The sequence below is a fragment of the Microcaecilia unicolor genome, chromosome 5, assembly GCF_901765095.1.
Source record: "Microcaecilia unicolor chromosome 5, aMicUni1.1, whole genome shotgun sequence".
Lineage (NCBI taxonomy): Eukaryota > Metazoa > Chordata > Amphibia > Gymnophiona > Siphonopidae > Microcaecilia > Microcaecilia unicolor.
In genome coordinates this window covers 324394557-324408775 of record NC_044035.1, presented here as the reverse complement: position 1 = coordinate 324408775, position 14219 = coordinate 324394557, and the positions used below count along the sequence as shown (strand labels likewise).

Sequence of the window (14219 nt, the reverse complement as noted above, 5' to 3'; positions counted from 1 at the left end):
GGCAACACTCGAAAAAGGTAACATAGCCTGGGGAGGGTCACCACTTTTACAGTTTCCATTCATCCCATCCAGGAGAGCAACCACCCATGCCAGGCCTGAAGATCGGAATCCAAACGCCTAAGGAGCAATCTGCAATTAAGATCATACAGAGCTTGCAATTTTGCTGCCACATTCACTCCCAAATACTGTATAGTATCCTTTGCTCATCTAAAAGCAAAATAATTCTACAGTCTCTCTGCCTAGTGAGGAGATAATGAGATAATCAAAATTTCAGACTTTGACATATTAACTTTAAAAACCATTAATATATGACCAACTGTCCCCATGCAACACTGGGTTAAATAACTTCTGCAAAGGCAGTGTCGGGGACCCTTCTAGCTTTCTGTAGAAAATCCCAATAAACCCATCCAAACCTGGGGACTTACAGGGCTCCAAGGCCTTAATAGCCCCCAAATCTTCCCCTCTGTAATTTCTTTATCTAAGAGACTCCTTTCTTCCTCATTTAACGTGGCCATGGGAATATTATCCTAAATAATCCGAAAGATGACTCGTGTCAAGTCCTGAATGTTTTGAATAAAGCTTCCTAATTTGAACATCGTCTGGAATCCTGTTTTTTTAATCACCTTCGCTGTGTTTGGTTGTTTTGTGAGACTGCAAGTGTTCCTGTTCTTCTGTTTATACTGCCATCTTCCATAACAGTCGCCAAAAAATATGACCCCTATCTCCCTTCCCCTGTTTCATAGAGAACCACACCGGGGCACGATCCAACTAAGAGATCCTCAATATCTACTCTCCTCTCCTTTTACCAAAGCATGGGGATAGTGCTGGGCAGTCTTATACAGTCTGTGCCAGAGCCGGTGGTTGGAAGGCGGGGATAGTGCTGGGCAGACTTATACGGTCTGTGCCCTGAAGAGCACAGGTACAAATCATGTGAGTTATCTTGTTGGGCAGACTGGATGGACCGTGCAGGTCTTTTTCTGCCATCATCTACTATGTTACTATGTTATCTAGCAGAAAATAGCCAATATGGGAGTGAGTGAAAAACGTTTGGTCCTGTTTCCTTGGATATGAAATCAAAAAAGGGCAAAAAAAAGAAAAGACCTCCCCAATACGTAAAACCACAAACATAAAAAAGGGTAAGTCAGATGGCTATAACACCATAGAAATAAGGTTCAACTATATATTGAATATTTTATATATATTAGGTGTGGGTGAAGGACATCATAAATGTAGAACAAAAGTCATCTGACCTCTTATAGCGCAAAGCTATTTCAAGAATTGTTGAGGGTGAAGAAGCCGTTCACCAGAGGCTAGCGCCTCACACTACCTCCCTTCTGTACACTCAAGCTGCCTTCCCCTTGACCATAAAGCTCAGTCCAGAAGGGAAGATCCAGTAATATCAGATCTTCTCCTGCCTCAAGTTGTCTTTGATATGGTTGAGTTCCCTGCGCTTCTGCAAAATCACAGGTGCCAAGCCCAAGAACACTTCCACCTTAGAATTTTGCCAGAGCACGTGTCCCAGTTACCAACTTTAGCCATAAGATTTCTCCTTTACCTGATAATCTTGGAAGCACACAACTATATCCCATGGTGTGTCTTGATAGGTGGAGGCCAGAGCTGGTGCATCCTCTGTTTTAAAAAGGGGGGGGGGAAGATCTCCTTGTCTACTTTGGTGTGTAAGACAATTTTAGTGATTTGCTCCACCACCTGTACATAGCTCTCAGCAGATTCTGGTTTGGAAACACCCTGTATTCTCCAGCTGGTTTGGAAACGTGCCATGATCTATTCTCTGTACCTCTGCTGCAGCGCATAAAACAGTTTCTCAAGGTCTCCAAGCTGTTCCACATGGTCCTCCAGACACCTTTCCATCTCTGCCATTCAGGCTGCTGTGCAGCTTTGCAACGTCCCCCCCCCCCCCCCCCCCCCCCCCCAATTTCACTCTTTACACCAGTCAAGTCTTTGGAGTTCTTGAAATAACTACCGTTTCCATATCATCAAGCTGATCAATCCATAGACTGGTGGGTTGTGTCCATCTACCAGCAGGTGGAGATAGAGAGCAAACTTTTGCCTCCCTATATGTGGTCATGTGCTGCCGGAAACTCCTCAGTATGTTCTCTATCTCAGCAGGTGGTGGTCAAATGTCAAGGCGGACTTCTCAGTCGCCATACCTTGGATCCCGGAGAGTGGCAGTTATCGGCTCAGGCGTTCTTGGATATCACGAAGCGCTGGGGCCAGCCGAGCCTAGATCTATTGGCGTCTTCGGCCAGTTGCCAAGTGCCGCGCTTTTTCAGCAGAGGACGGGACCCTCGATCTCTGGGAGTAGATGCTCTCCTCTAACAGTGGCCAACACAAGAGTTTCTGTATGTGTTCCCGCCCTGGCCCATGTTGGGCAGGGTGCTAGACCGATTGGCAAAGCATCCGGGCCGGATAATCCTGGTGGGGCTGCCAGTGGAGCAGGGTCTGTTACATCAGGGTCCCGTGGTGATGGAGGATCCCTCCCCCTTTGGGCTTACGGCCTGGCTATTGAGCGGCAGCGTCTGAGGAAGAAGGACTTCTCAGACAAGGTCATCGCCACTATGCTGAGAGCGAGGAAGCGCTCTACTTTTACTGCTTACGCCAGGGTTTGGCGTACCTTTGCAGCGTGGCGAAGCAGGCTCATTTTCTTCATTCACTGCTCCAATTTCTCCACTGTTGGCATTCCTGCAAGAAGGTCTGGAGAAAGGCCTGTCGCTCAGTTCCCTTTAAGTCCAGGTAGCGGCCCTGGCTTGCTTCAGGGGCCGCCTGAAGGGTGCTTCCCTGGCTTCGTAGCCAGATGTGGTGCGTTTTCTCAAGGGAGGTAAGCACCTGCGCCCTCCTCTGCACTCAATGGTGCCTGCGTGGAATGTTAACCTGGTGCTCAGTGCATTACAGAAGCCGCCTTTTGAACCCTTGTTGAGGGCATCTCTGAAAGACCTGACGTTGAAAGCAGTCTTTTTGGTGGCTATCACTTCAGCCAGAAGAGTTTCCGAGCTCCAGGCACTCTCATGTCGAGAGTCTTTTCTGCAGTTCACTGAGGCAGGAGTGACTATTCGCACAGTGCCTTCCTTCCTGCCCAAGATTGTTTCTCGCTTCCATGTGAATCAGCAGCTCTGTCTCCCTTCCCTTTCGTAGGGAGGACTACCCAGAGGAGTACTCTGCTCTTAAATATCTGGATGTGAGACGAGTCATCATCAGATACTTGGAAGTGACCAATGATTTCCGGAAATCGGATCATTTGTTTGTCCTGTTGGCAGGTCCTCGTAAGGGTCTGCAGGCTGCTAAGCCTCCAGTGGCAAGATGGGTCAAGGAAGTCATTGCCGCGGCTTATGTGGCCGCGGGGAAGGTGCCGCCTATCCAGCTGAAGGCTCACTCCACTAGAGCTCAGGCGGCCTCGATGGCAGAGGCCGGGTCCGTCTCCTTGGAAGAGATATGCAAGGCGGCAACTTGGGCATCGGCCCATACATTCTCCAAGCATTACCGCTTGACTGTGGCGGCACGGGCGGAGGCCCGGTGTGGAGCTTCAGTGTTGAGTTCAGGGATTTCTATGTCCCGCCCTGGGTGAGTACTGCTTCGGTACATCCCACCAGTCTATGGATTGATCAGCTTGATGATATGGAAGGTAAAATTATGTATAATCATACCTGATAATTTTCTTTCCATTAATCATAGCTGATCAATCCATAGCCCCGCCCAGATATCTGTATGGTTTCTATTCTGGTTGCATTTCAGGTTCAAGTTTAGTCTTCAGTTACTTCAGGAGGACTTCGGGTTCAAGTTTTTTCACTTGGATTCTTCAAGAGTTGAGACGAGTTTGTGTTACAGTGAGCTGCTGCATTCCTCTCCCCTCCGTTTTACGGGGCTGGATTGAGACATAAATTCTGCCGGCACTCCCTCCCGCTTCGTGCGGTTGTAGGGCAGTTTTGTACCCCTCCCGCTTCGGCGGTGCTAGGGTCAGTCAGCTCCTCCCGCGGTTGCGGTTGCAGGATAAGCCAGATCCCCCCCGCATCGGCGGGTGTGGTGTCCCTCCCCCGCTCCACGGGGATGAGCTGGACGGATTCCCCTCCCCCACTTGTGTGGGGATGAGCTGGGTTAATTCCCCTCCCCCACTTGTGTGGGGATGAGCTGGGTTAATTCCCCTCCCCCGTTTCGGCGGTGGTGAGCTGGGCAGAGTGTCCCTTTGTGGGTGTAATTCTCTAAGTGCTGAGTCCTGCAGATGGAGCTTTGATATCGACATACTGAGGAGTTTCCGGCAGCACATGACCACATATAGGGAGGCAAAAGTTTGCTCTCTATCTCCACCTGCTGGTAGATGGACACAACCCACCAGTCTATGGATTGATCAGCTATGATTAATGGAAAGAAAATTATCAGGTATGATTATACATAATTTTACCATCTCACCTCAGAAGTTGGCACTCTCATTTGTTTCCGCAATCTAATTTGACAAAAGAAGACACATTTTTACAGCTTTTTATTTGGTTTCTTCTTTTCTTGGTCAGCTGTCAGGTTCTGCTGTTTCTAAACATTCATCAACGGTTTGTTAGTGACACATGAATTAAAGAACTTTGTGATTCCTGATACAGGCATTGGTGCTAAAACACAGCAGTGTCGAGTTCTTTGCTATTGTGCCACAGACCTTAGTTGATGAATATGGGATTCATTTATTAAAGACTGGTTGAATTGGATTATCTTTGTTTGACTCCTTACCTCACATTTTTTTTTACCTTGCTGCTGGTTATGTGTGGACTTGATCCTCCTCCTTATACACCTCCAGACACACTTTCATCTCTGCTATTCAGACTGTCATTCAGCTCTGCAGACTCTCCCCCCCCCCCCCACCCCCACCCCCACCCCGATTTCACTCTTTATTCCAGCCAAGTCTTTGGAGTTCTTGAAACCACTACCATATCTTGCCTCAGAAGTTAGCGCACTCATTTGTTTTGGCAATCTACCTGCCATTGCCACTGTGGTCTATAGCAGATAAACTATTAGTTCTCATGCCCATTGCTGCCATTTTGGATGCCTCTCCCTAGCCAAAACCACCACCAGAATAAGTATAAGTTTTCAAATCCACCACTTTCTTGTGGGTCATCATCTGCTCCAGATGTTATTGGGAGTGGAAGAGCACACACTGTTTCAGGTTACTACTACTCTTAGTCATGGTAGGGTGCCTGGTCCTGGACTTAGGCTCTATGGGCCATGCAGAGCCTGGGTTTAAGTAGCCATCTCAGGGAGTGAAATCAATACTGGATTTCATATTGACTGACCTTATCAACTGCTAACTGGTCATATTTGTTTTTTCTCTGTCTATAGCAGGCTCTCAAGCTTATAGGATTGAATTAAGGGATAATTATGTTAGAAATATCCAAATGTGTCAGCAACCGACTGTCAACTTTTTTTTTTTTTTTTTTTTTTTTTAATATCTAGTTGGCTCGGACCCAGAATTTGCTCGGTATGTAGCTGGGGTCAGCCAAGCTATGCAACAGAAACGGCAAGCACAGCATATTCGTCGCCCAAGCAACACAAGGAGCAACTGGCCTGTTCCTGATGACCCACACAGAGCATGGCCGTTTCCAGAATATTTCACAGAAGGGTAAGAAAATGTGCTATTGGATAGTTCCATGCAAGATTTAGATACTGTACTTTCCTTCTCTTTCAGAACCTCATTTCTGTCCTCTGACTACACCTTCTTTAACTACTGTGGGTGTCAGGATGCTCAACTAGCTGATGGTTAATAGCTTTAAGTAGTCCTTTTATACTAGTACTAGCCGTTGAGCCCGTTAAAACGGGCTAGTATGGGGTTTTGGCAAGGCGCCCGGACCCTCTCTTCGGTATTGAACTTACATGGGCGAAATGCAGGCAGCACACAGATCAGCTGAGCTCCCGTCGGCCTTTCTTCTCTGCCTGTGTCCCGCCCTCATGTGACGTAACGTCGGCGAGGGCGGGTCACAGGCAGGGAAGAAAGGGCGACGGGAGCTCAGCTGTTCTGTGTGCTGCATTTTGCCGATGTAAGTTCAATACCGAAGAGAGGGCTTGGGCCGAGTGGAGGGGGGGAGGAGCGGTAGCGACGTCGGCGGCTTCACACAGTTTCCCTCTCTGTCCTGCCCCTGTCATCACGTATTGACGCGGGGGCGGGACAGAGAGGGAAGTCTCTACTGCGCATTTGCGAGTGAGTACGGTCACTCGCCATTTATATGTTTGATGGTGCTTACCTTTGTGATTCTAAACTCATTGGTGGTGGTGTGCTCCAATACTCATCTGAATGGAAACTTGAGCTCTAGTCTCCTATACAAATCTGCCATCAGCTAGACAGCTTTACTAATATGTAAGCATCATAAAAGATAAATCATCAGATGTAAGTCTGAACTCTGCATGTACTGTGTACTGTACACTGTACTTGGGCCCAGTTGTGGTAGATTTCACATTCTACAGTTATTTAATATACCTCGTATAGCTAAGTAAGCAGTTTATAATCAAAAAGTATATAAAGGGTAAGAAAGGACAGTACAAAAGGAGGCCTGGGTTACAATTATAATACATAACAAGGAATAGTGGAAGAGTGAATATTAACAGCTAAGACACAAAAGGAAATGGTTTTGATATGTACACGTTCATAATACTAGCCACCACAAAAAATGACCACCTACCTGTTGTAGCTAATAATGAAAGACTTGTTCCTTTGTGAGAATAGTTTGTTTTGCATCCTGATTTGCATTACTTGAAGCATAAGGAGGAAAGAGAGGGATGGCTGTACAGCAGCAGGTGATCTTTTTCACTTATTTTATTTATTTCATTTGTATCCCACATTTTCCCACCTGTTTGCAGGCTCAATGTGGCTTACAATTTTCTGTCATGACTTATGCCATTTCAGAGTAAAGATACAATTGGTAATGGATATAGAACATGGATGATAAACCTTTTTTAATTCAGGCTTTTACAATTTTTCATTAAATCTAGGAGCCAGCCCAAGTGCCAGAAGCTGAGTCTTCTCTCGTCTCCTTCCCCACCCCTCCAATATTGTCTCCAGTAAAGTTGTTTTTTAGGGGGGGGGATCCCCACCCAGACAGTAGTTGCTCATTTAGAAACTGATTTACTAAGGCTGTTTAAATCAATATTGTAAGGTACTTCTGTAAATCATTGACAGAAACTGTCTCCCTTCCTAAAGCATGCTGTCAGCATATGACAGCACCCCTTGATAGGTGAAACAGAGAGACAGTTGTCTCTTGGTTTAACATAGCAACATGGCTAGAGCCCCACCAGTCTCCTTTCATTCCCCTCCCATGCTACAGCCTTCACCCAGTCTGTCTGTCTTTCTCTCTCGTTCTCTCTCCTTCCCGCCCCACCAGCCTTATGCAGTTTGTCTCTTTTCTTATACCATCCTCCCCGCCAGGTTTCACACAGTCTCTCTCCTTCCTTATACCACTTCCTGCCAGCCTTCTAGCAGACTCTCTCCTTCCTCATACCACATCCCCCCTCATAGTCTTCATCGCAATCTCTGTCTTCCTCATATTACCCCCCCCCCCCACACACACACACACAGTCTTCATGAAGTCTCCCTCTTCCTCATTACCAACCCCTAGGAAACTTGGGAGTCTACCACCTATTGTTCTTGCCTTACTATTTTGCAGCGCTTCCTCAGAAACCACGTGTCTCTCACTTTGCACCACAGTTTGGTTCACTGTAATCTTGAGCTATGATGTTCAGGCTGGTCTCGTGGTTTCAAGTCAGCAAGACTTGAAATACTGAGACTTCCCAAGTGTACAGAGAACTGAATCTTAGTGAAGAAATGAGAGGATGCACTGTTTCTGTGGAAGCTCTGCAAAAGAAAATTATTTGGAAGCATGAAATCCTAGATAGTAGGGTGCAATTTCTAGGTGCCATGGCAACCTGGTGCACAGGATTTGTCAAGCCCTGTTTTAAATTGAAGGCTTCAACAGGATGTTCAAAACGTTGGCTGTTCTAGTCTCCCTGCTCACTTTGCCAAGTGGGTTTTAGTGGACCTTTTATACTCGCATAGAAATAATCCCAGTTACAGGAAGTATCTCAAATTAGTTATATGGAAACACCATTACCAGTACTACCTATTGGCTACTGGCCAGCCCTCAGGTATTCACAAAATATTGTGGTTGTAGTAGCATATCTGTGCAGGCTTGGGATGCATCTGTTTCCCTATTGGACAAATAATTACTCAAGAGCGTATCTTGGGAAAAGGCAGAAGGATTGATATGCATAACCATCCTGGTGCTGGAGTTCCTATGGTAATATAAGAATAGCCATACTGGGTCAAACCAATGGTCCATGTAGCCCAGTGTCCTGTTTCCAACAGTGGCCAATCCAGGTCACAAGTACCTCGCAGAATCCCAAATAATAAAGTTTCAGAACTTAGTATTCATTGAGTGGAAAAAATATTTCCTCCTACTCATTTTAAAAGTATTACAATGTAACTTCATTGAGTGTCTGCTACTCTTTGTACTTTTTGAAAGAGTAAAAATATGATTCATTTTTTACCCATTCTACACCACAGGATTTTGTGTACCTCTATCGTATCCCCCTCAGCCATCTTTTTTCCAAGCTGAAGAGTCCTAATCTCCTAAGCTTTTCCTCATATGAGATGAGTTCCATCCTCTATCATTTTGGTCACCCTTTTTTGAACCTTTTCTAATTCAGCTATATCTTTTTCATCATAAATTACCCCAGATCTCAGCTAAGCCAGTCACCACAACTGCAATTCATAGGAGCTCTGCTAGACATGACTTAAGTAAAAACCTTTTTGCTGCAACAAAGAATCACCAATCAAGTGTCTATAGTAGTAGAAATCAAAGAAGTCAGAAGACATCAGTATGTTGAGGATATTGGGCCACATGGCCTCAAACATTACACACAATACCCCTGGCATGTTTCAAAATGAGTCAAGCTCAATGGACCTTGTTGGGCACTCGCAGTCTGTGAGATATCATCTTCCTTCTTCTTTTTTCGGACTTATTTACCACCTTTTTGAAGAAATTCACCCAAGGTGGTGTCCCGTAAAGAACAATTTAGACATAGGTAGTGAACAATTTCAGCAGAAAAAAATATTCATAACAGTACATATTATGACATAGATTTACTTGGTGACATCACAATGCACAATAATAGCATAGGGTGTAAGCAGAGGTAGAACGTGTAGACAGATGATAGAGAATATCATGAGTTAGTTAGAAAATAAAGGGACTAACAAAGTTGCACGTAAAATCAGAAAGGTGCATGATGATACGTTGAAACCTGCTGCTGAGTGTGCTGCTTCAGCTGAGAAAGCAAATAGAATGTTAGGTATTATTAGGAAAGGAATGGAAAACAAAAATGAGGACGTTATAATGCCTTTGTATCGCTCCATGGTGCGACTACACCTCGAATATAGTGTTCAATTCTGGTCACTGCATCTCAAAAAAGATATAGTTGAATTAGAAAAGGTGCAGAGAAGGGCAACGAAAATGATAAAGGCGATGGGATGACTTCCCTATGAGGAAAGGCTAAAGCGGCTAGGGCTCTTCAGCTTGGAGAAAAGGCGGCTGAGAGGAGATATGATAGAGGTCTATAAAATAATGAGTGGAGTTGAACGGGTAGGTGTGAAGCGTCTGTTTACACTTTCCAAAAATACTAGGACTATGGGGCATGCGATGAAGCTACAATGTAGTAAATTTAAAACAAATTGGAGAAACTTTTTCTTCACTGAACGTGTAATTAAACTCTGGAATTCGTTGCCAGAGAATGTGGTAAAGGCAGTTAGCTTAGCGGAGTTTAAAAAAGGTTTGGACGGCTTCCTAAAGGAAAGGTCCATAGACCATTATTAAATGGACTTGGGGAAAATCCACTATTTCTGGGATAAGCAGTATAAAATGTTTTGTACTTGCCAGGTATATGTGGCCTGGATTGGCCACAGTTGGAAACAGGATGCTGGGCTTGATGGACCTTTGGTCTTTCCCAGTATGGCAATACTTAAGTACTTATGATGTCAGCTACAGGCTAGGATTGGATAAGCAAGTCCTACTACAGTATGTGCAGCCAATGTTAGTCCTTATGAGTGTGTGTGACTAGCAGGTTAGTTACTTCTTCCATTAAAGGCTTGGGAGAAAAGCCAAGCTTTTGCCTTTTTCCCTAAGTAGAGAGAGTCTTTTCATCTGACATAGTACCCTTTTGGCACTCTGTTCTTGTACAGAGTTTGGTCCAATGTGGCAAAAGACATCCCCTTTCAAATATCTCCAATTCAAACAATAACACACATTTTATCCAGTTGTCTGGCAGACTGCATTTCCTTCACTTCATGCCCAGCTTGACTTAAGGGTCATGTCACAGCTCATAATGTCAGATCTATGGCTATTTTGGTATCCCACTTGAGGTCAGTCTTCATGGAGGAAATTTTGCAGAACTGGAACAGAACTTCCTGGCTATTTAGAGAGAGACTTCCAAACCAGCAGTAGATTTGACTAGTCAGTTCTCCAGAATCTTTTGGGAATTATCCACTTGGATCTACTTTTTCTGTTCCAGGCAGCCTTCAAAGAGAAAAAGATAGAACAAAGGAAAAAGACTATTTGCCATGAAAAAAATGTTGGTATCTGCCAGTTATGGCACCTCATTTCTGTTCTCCTCCCCCTCCCCTCCCCTCCTTTTTTTTTTTTTTTTGTTTAATCTAGGGAGTCTCATGTTGAAGACTTCCTATGCTGCTTGTCCCAAGAGAAAACCAAGGCCCAGATGCAGAAAGGTCCCCATTAAGAATCTCTCTGTATTTTGATTTGGAAATACAGAGGGATTCCCAAAGAGAATCTCATTCAAATGAGCTTCCTGTTGCTTTTGCTCATTTGCATGCGATATGGGGGGGAAGCTAGTTGGCCAGCTGAGCATGTGCAGAGCAGCCCGTTGTTTAGCGTGGCTGCTCTGCGCATTCTTCAGATGTCTTTCACACACACAGGCAAGCTGCGTGTATGAAAGAAAAGTTTGTAGCCTTTTTTTTTTCTGCTGAATCTTACCTTCAGCCGCCTGCAGCAGGAGTGGACTGGCTACAATACCAGAGAAGGAGCAGATTTTTCTGTTGAGCTTGGCTTGGGTTTCCACGGGCTGTTTAGAAATCTGACACTCCCATGCCTTCTCCCCTAATTACCAGCAGTTCTTTCATTCTGCACACCATTCTGACCAGTCTTCAATCCCTGCTGCAGTCATCCAGGGCAGAAGTCAGGAGAGGATGGTTTCTTTAAAAAAAAAAAAAAAAAAGTTCTCCCTGATTCTTCCCTCCATTGTGTTTCAGTAGCGCTTGTACATGGCTTTCTTTGCCTCTCTGTAGCACTCTTGTTTCCATCTGGGCTGCTTTTGATACCCCCACCCCTCTGAAATGCACACACCTGCATGGGGCAAGAGGGGTCCTTCGCTCTGCTTTCCCCATTGCCTCCCAGGAGGGGGGGAGGAGAGATCGCACTGGCCAGTGCACCTGCTAATGTTAATGGATGTATTTGCAAGCGAGATGTTGACTTCCTGATAGAGTTGCAAGATCTCCCTTGAGAGGAGAAGCAGCGGGGGCCAATGAAACAATCACCCGTGATTATGCCTGCCACTTCAAGAGCTCCAAGTCCACTGTTTCAGCTGTCATACCGGCAGCTCCTGACCACCTGTTAAAATTTTGGCGGTAAAGGTAGGGACTGCTTCTGTGCATCGGGTCAGAAAACAGCTGTGCATTGCTTTGCATGCACATAGTATAGTAATTAGCTCATTAGCTTTGCATTCTGTTTTCGTTAGATTCTACCGTGATAGGAAAAGAGCTTGGAGAACCCCTCTGTGCATGTCTCATTGTACTCCTTGCTCGATAAACCTGCTAGAACTGGTATAAAAACCACGATGCTGGCTTGTTAGGTTTTGTGTATCTGGGCTCAAGTTACTTAACCTTGTAGTGGACAGCAGGCTATAAGTCCTCACATACCCACCAGTTCTCCAAAGAGTTTTATTCTACTCAAGCTGAATAATTAAACTGGGGTGGTCTCTTGCGGCAGGCAGGAAGTAGTGAGCATGAATGGTGAGGTGGCTCAAAAGCTTCTAGTAGTTACAAATCAGAGTAGCTTCCCAATTGGACTCTGTTGGTAATGTCACCCATGTTTGCATTCTGCCGTTCACAGAGATCATCTGCTACAGGTAAGTAACTTTGCTTTTTATATTAGGAGTGGGAATTTCTCAACCTTCAGCATTAGAATGCATTAGTACTTAGCAACTAGAGCTAAGTGGTAGAAATAAGTATTTTTTTACTGATTTCCTTTTTCTGATTTGCAGTGATGTGATGAACAGTAGCTGGTCAGGTACTCAGGGAGATTCTGCCAGTTCCAGTGATGAGACATCCTCAGCAAATGGAGACAGTCTGTTTTCTATGTTCTCAGGGCCAGACCTTGTTGCTGCAGTCAAGCAGAGAAGGTGAGATGATGAAATCTGTTAAAGCACACAGCAGTTTTCAGTTCAATACCAAGGCAGTTGATGTATTTAATATCATTGTGACTTCAGGTTTATGGTATAATAATTAAGGGCCAACTTCAATTTCTCTTGAGGGTTTGTATCCTTGCCTCAGAAAAATCCATTGTAATGTTCTAATATGTTCAGTATCTGGAAGCAAAGGCTTTTCTAAAGTTTGCTCAACATTTTTTTTTTCAGATAGCTGATTTAATAGGCAATTAAAACTTCTGTAGGTGGATATATTTATCTACCAAACAGAAAACCTCTTAAGGCAATGAAGAGTCTTAATAGTACGTCTTGCTTTGCTTATCTTCTGATGCTAAAGAAAATGAACAAAATTCTCATATTTCAGCTCCGGCCATGCTCATGCCATGTCATTTATTACCAAAATGTAGTGACCACTGCTTTTATTCATTCATATTACATAGGGAGAATAGCTCATTTGATAACCAAAGAGATTTTGGGCTTTGCTTGGGGGGGGGGGGGGGGGGGGAGATAGTACAAAGAATGCACTGAAGAGATTACTTTTGATATATGTTGACATAGTACAGGAGAACATATTGAATTTATACATAGAAACATTCTGTTTTACAGGAAACACAGTAGTGGTGAACAAGAGACAAGTACTTTGCCATCACCACCTCTGCTTGCCACAGTAGATGACCTGAATCAGGTATTGTTTTTCAGTTGAACACGATCTATGTTGTGTATCCTGTAGATATTTTTATATTAAGAGCAGTCACAGAGGTGGGTGAAGTGAATAATATGATGGCTCTGCTGGAAGGCTGCAAGAAGAGCAAGAATGTATGGGTAAAGTTAAAAATGAAGGAATGACCATCAGCTACACTGATGCAATATGTGAATACTCTCTAGAGCAGTGCTTACCAATCTTTTTGGGGGCACAAACACATAGTCACGGCCGCAGGGTCTCTCCAACCTCACAGAAGCATGTGGCTATGACAAGCCTGTGTACTTTAGGATGGGTCACTTTGGGAAGCCCTGTCCTAGATGCTAAGAATCAGATCTGCTTCTTGCTGGCCTCCCACTTAGTCACCTCTCCCCTCTCCAGTCGGTTCAAAACTCTGCTGCCCGTCTCGTCTTCCGCCAGTGTCGCTTTACTCATACTACCCCTCTCCTCAAGTCGCTTCACTGGCTCCCTATCCGTTTTCGCATCCTGTTCAAACTTCTTCTACTAACCTATAAATGTACTCACTCTGCTGCTCCCCAGTATCTCTCCACACTCTTCCTTCCCTACACCCCTTCCCGTGCACTCCGCTCCATGGATAAATCCTTCTTATCTGTTCCCTTCTCCACTACTGCCAACTCCAGACTTTGCGCCTTCTGTCTCGCTGCACCCTACGCCTGGAATAAACTTCCTGAGCCCCTACGTCTTGCCCCATCCTTGGCCACCTTTAAATCTAGACTGAAAGCCCACCTCTTTAACATTGCTTTTGACTCGTAACCACTTGTAACCACCTGCCTTCACCTACCCTCCTCCTTCCTGTACACAATAATTGATTTGATTTGCTTACCTTATTTTTTGTCTATTAGATTGTAAGCTCTTTGAGCAGGGACTGTCTTTCTTCTATGTTTGTGCAGCGCTGCGTACGCCTTGTAGCGCTATAGAAATGCTAAATAGTAGTAGTAGTAATCAGTGATTAGTCTTTTTTGCCGACTTCTCGAAACCATATCACAAATGCAGGCACATTTCCAGTTTTTCAAAACAGGTTTGATTACTG

General features: G+C 44.7%; 1 protein-coding gene across 2 annotated transcripts in view; it reads left to right on the top strand.

The window, feature by feature from the left end:
• Positions 1-14219, top strand: part of KIAA0355 (KIAA0355 ortholog) — a 136515-nt gene that overhangs the window by 117958 nt on the left and 4338 nt on the right. For both annotated transcript variants that reach the window (XM_030204442.1, XM_030204443.1), the window contains exons 11-13: positions 5446-5611; positions 12307-12444; positions 13075-13153. In XM_030204442.1, the coding sequence (XP_030060302.1) occupies positions 5446-5611; positions 12307-12444; positions 13075-13153 (383 nt within the window). The remainder of the gene's footprint in view (positions 1-5445; positions 5612-12306; positions 12445-13074; positions 13154-14219) is intronic.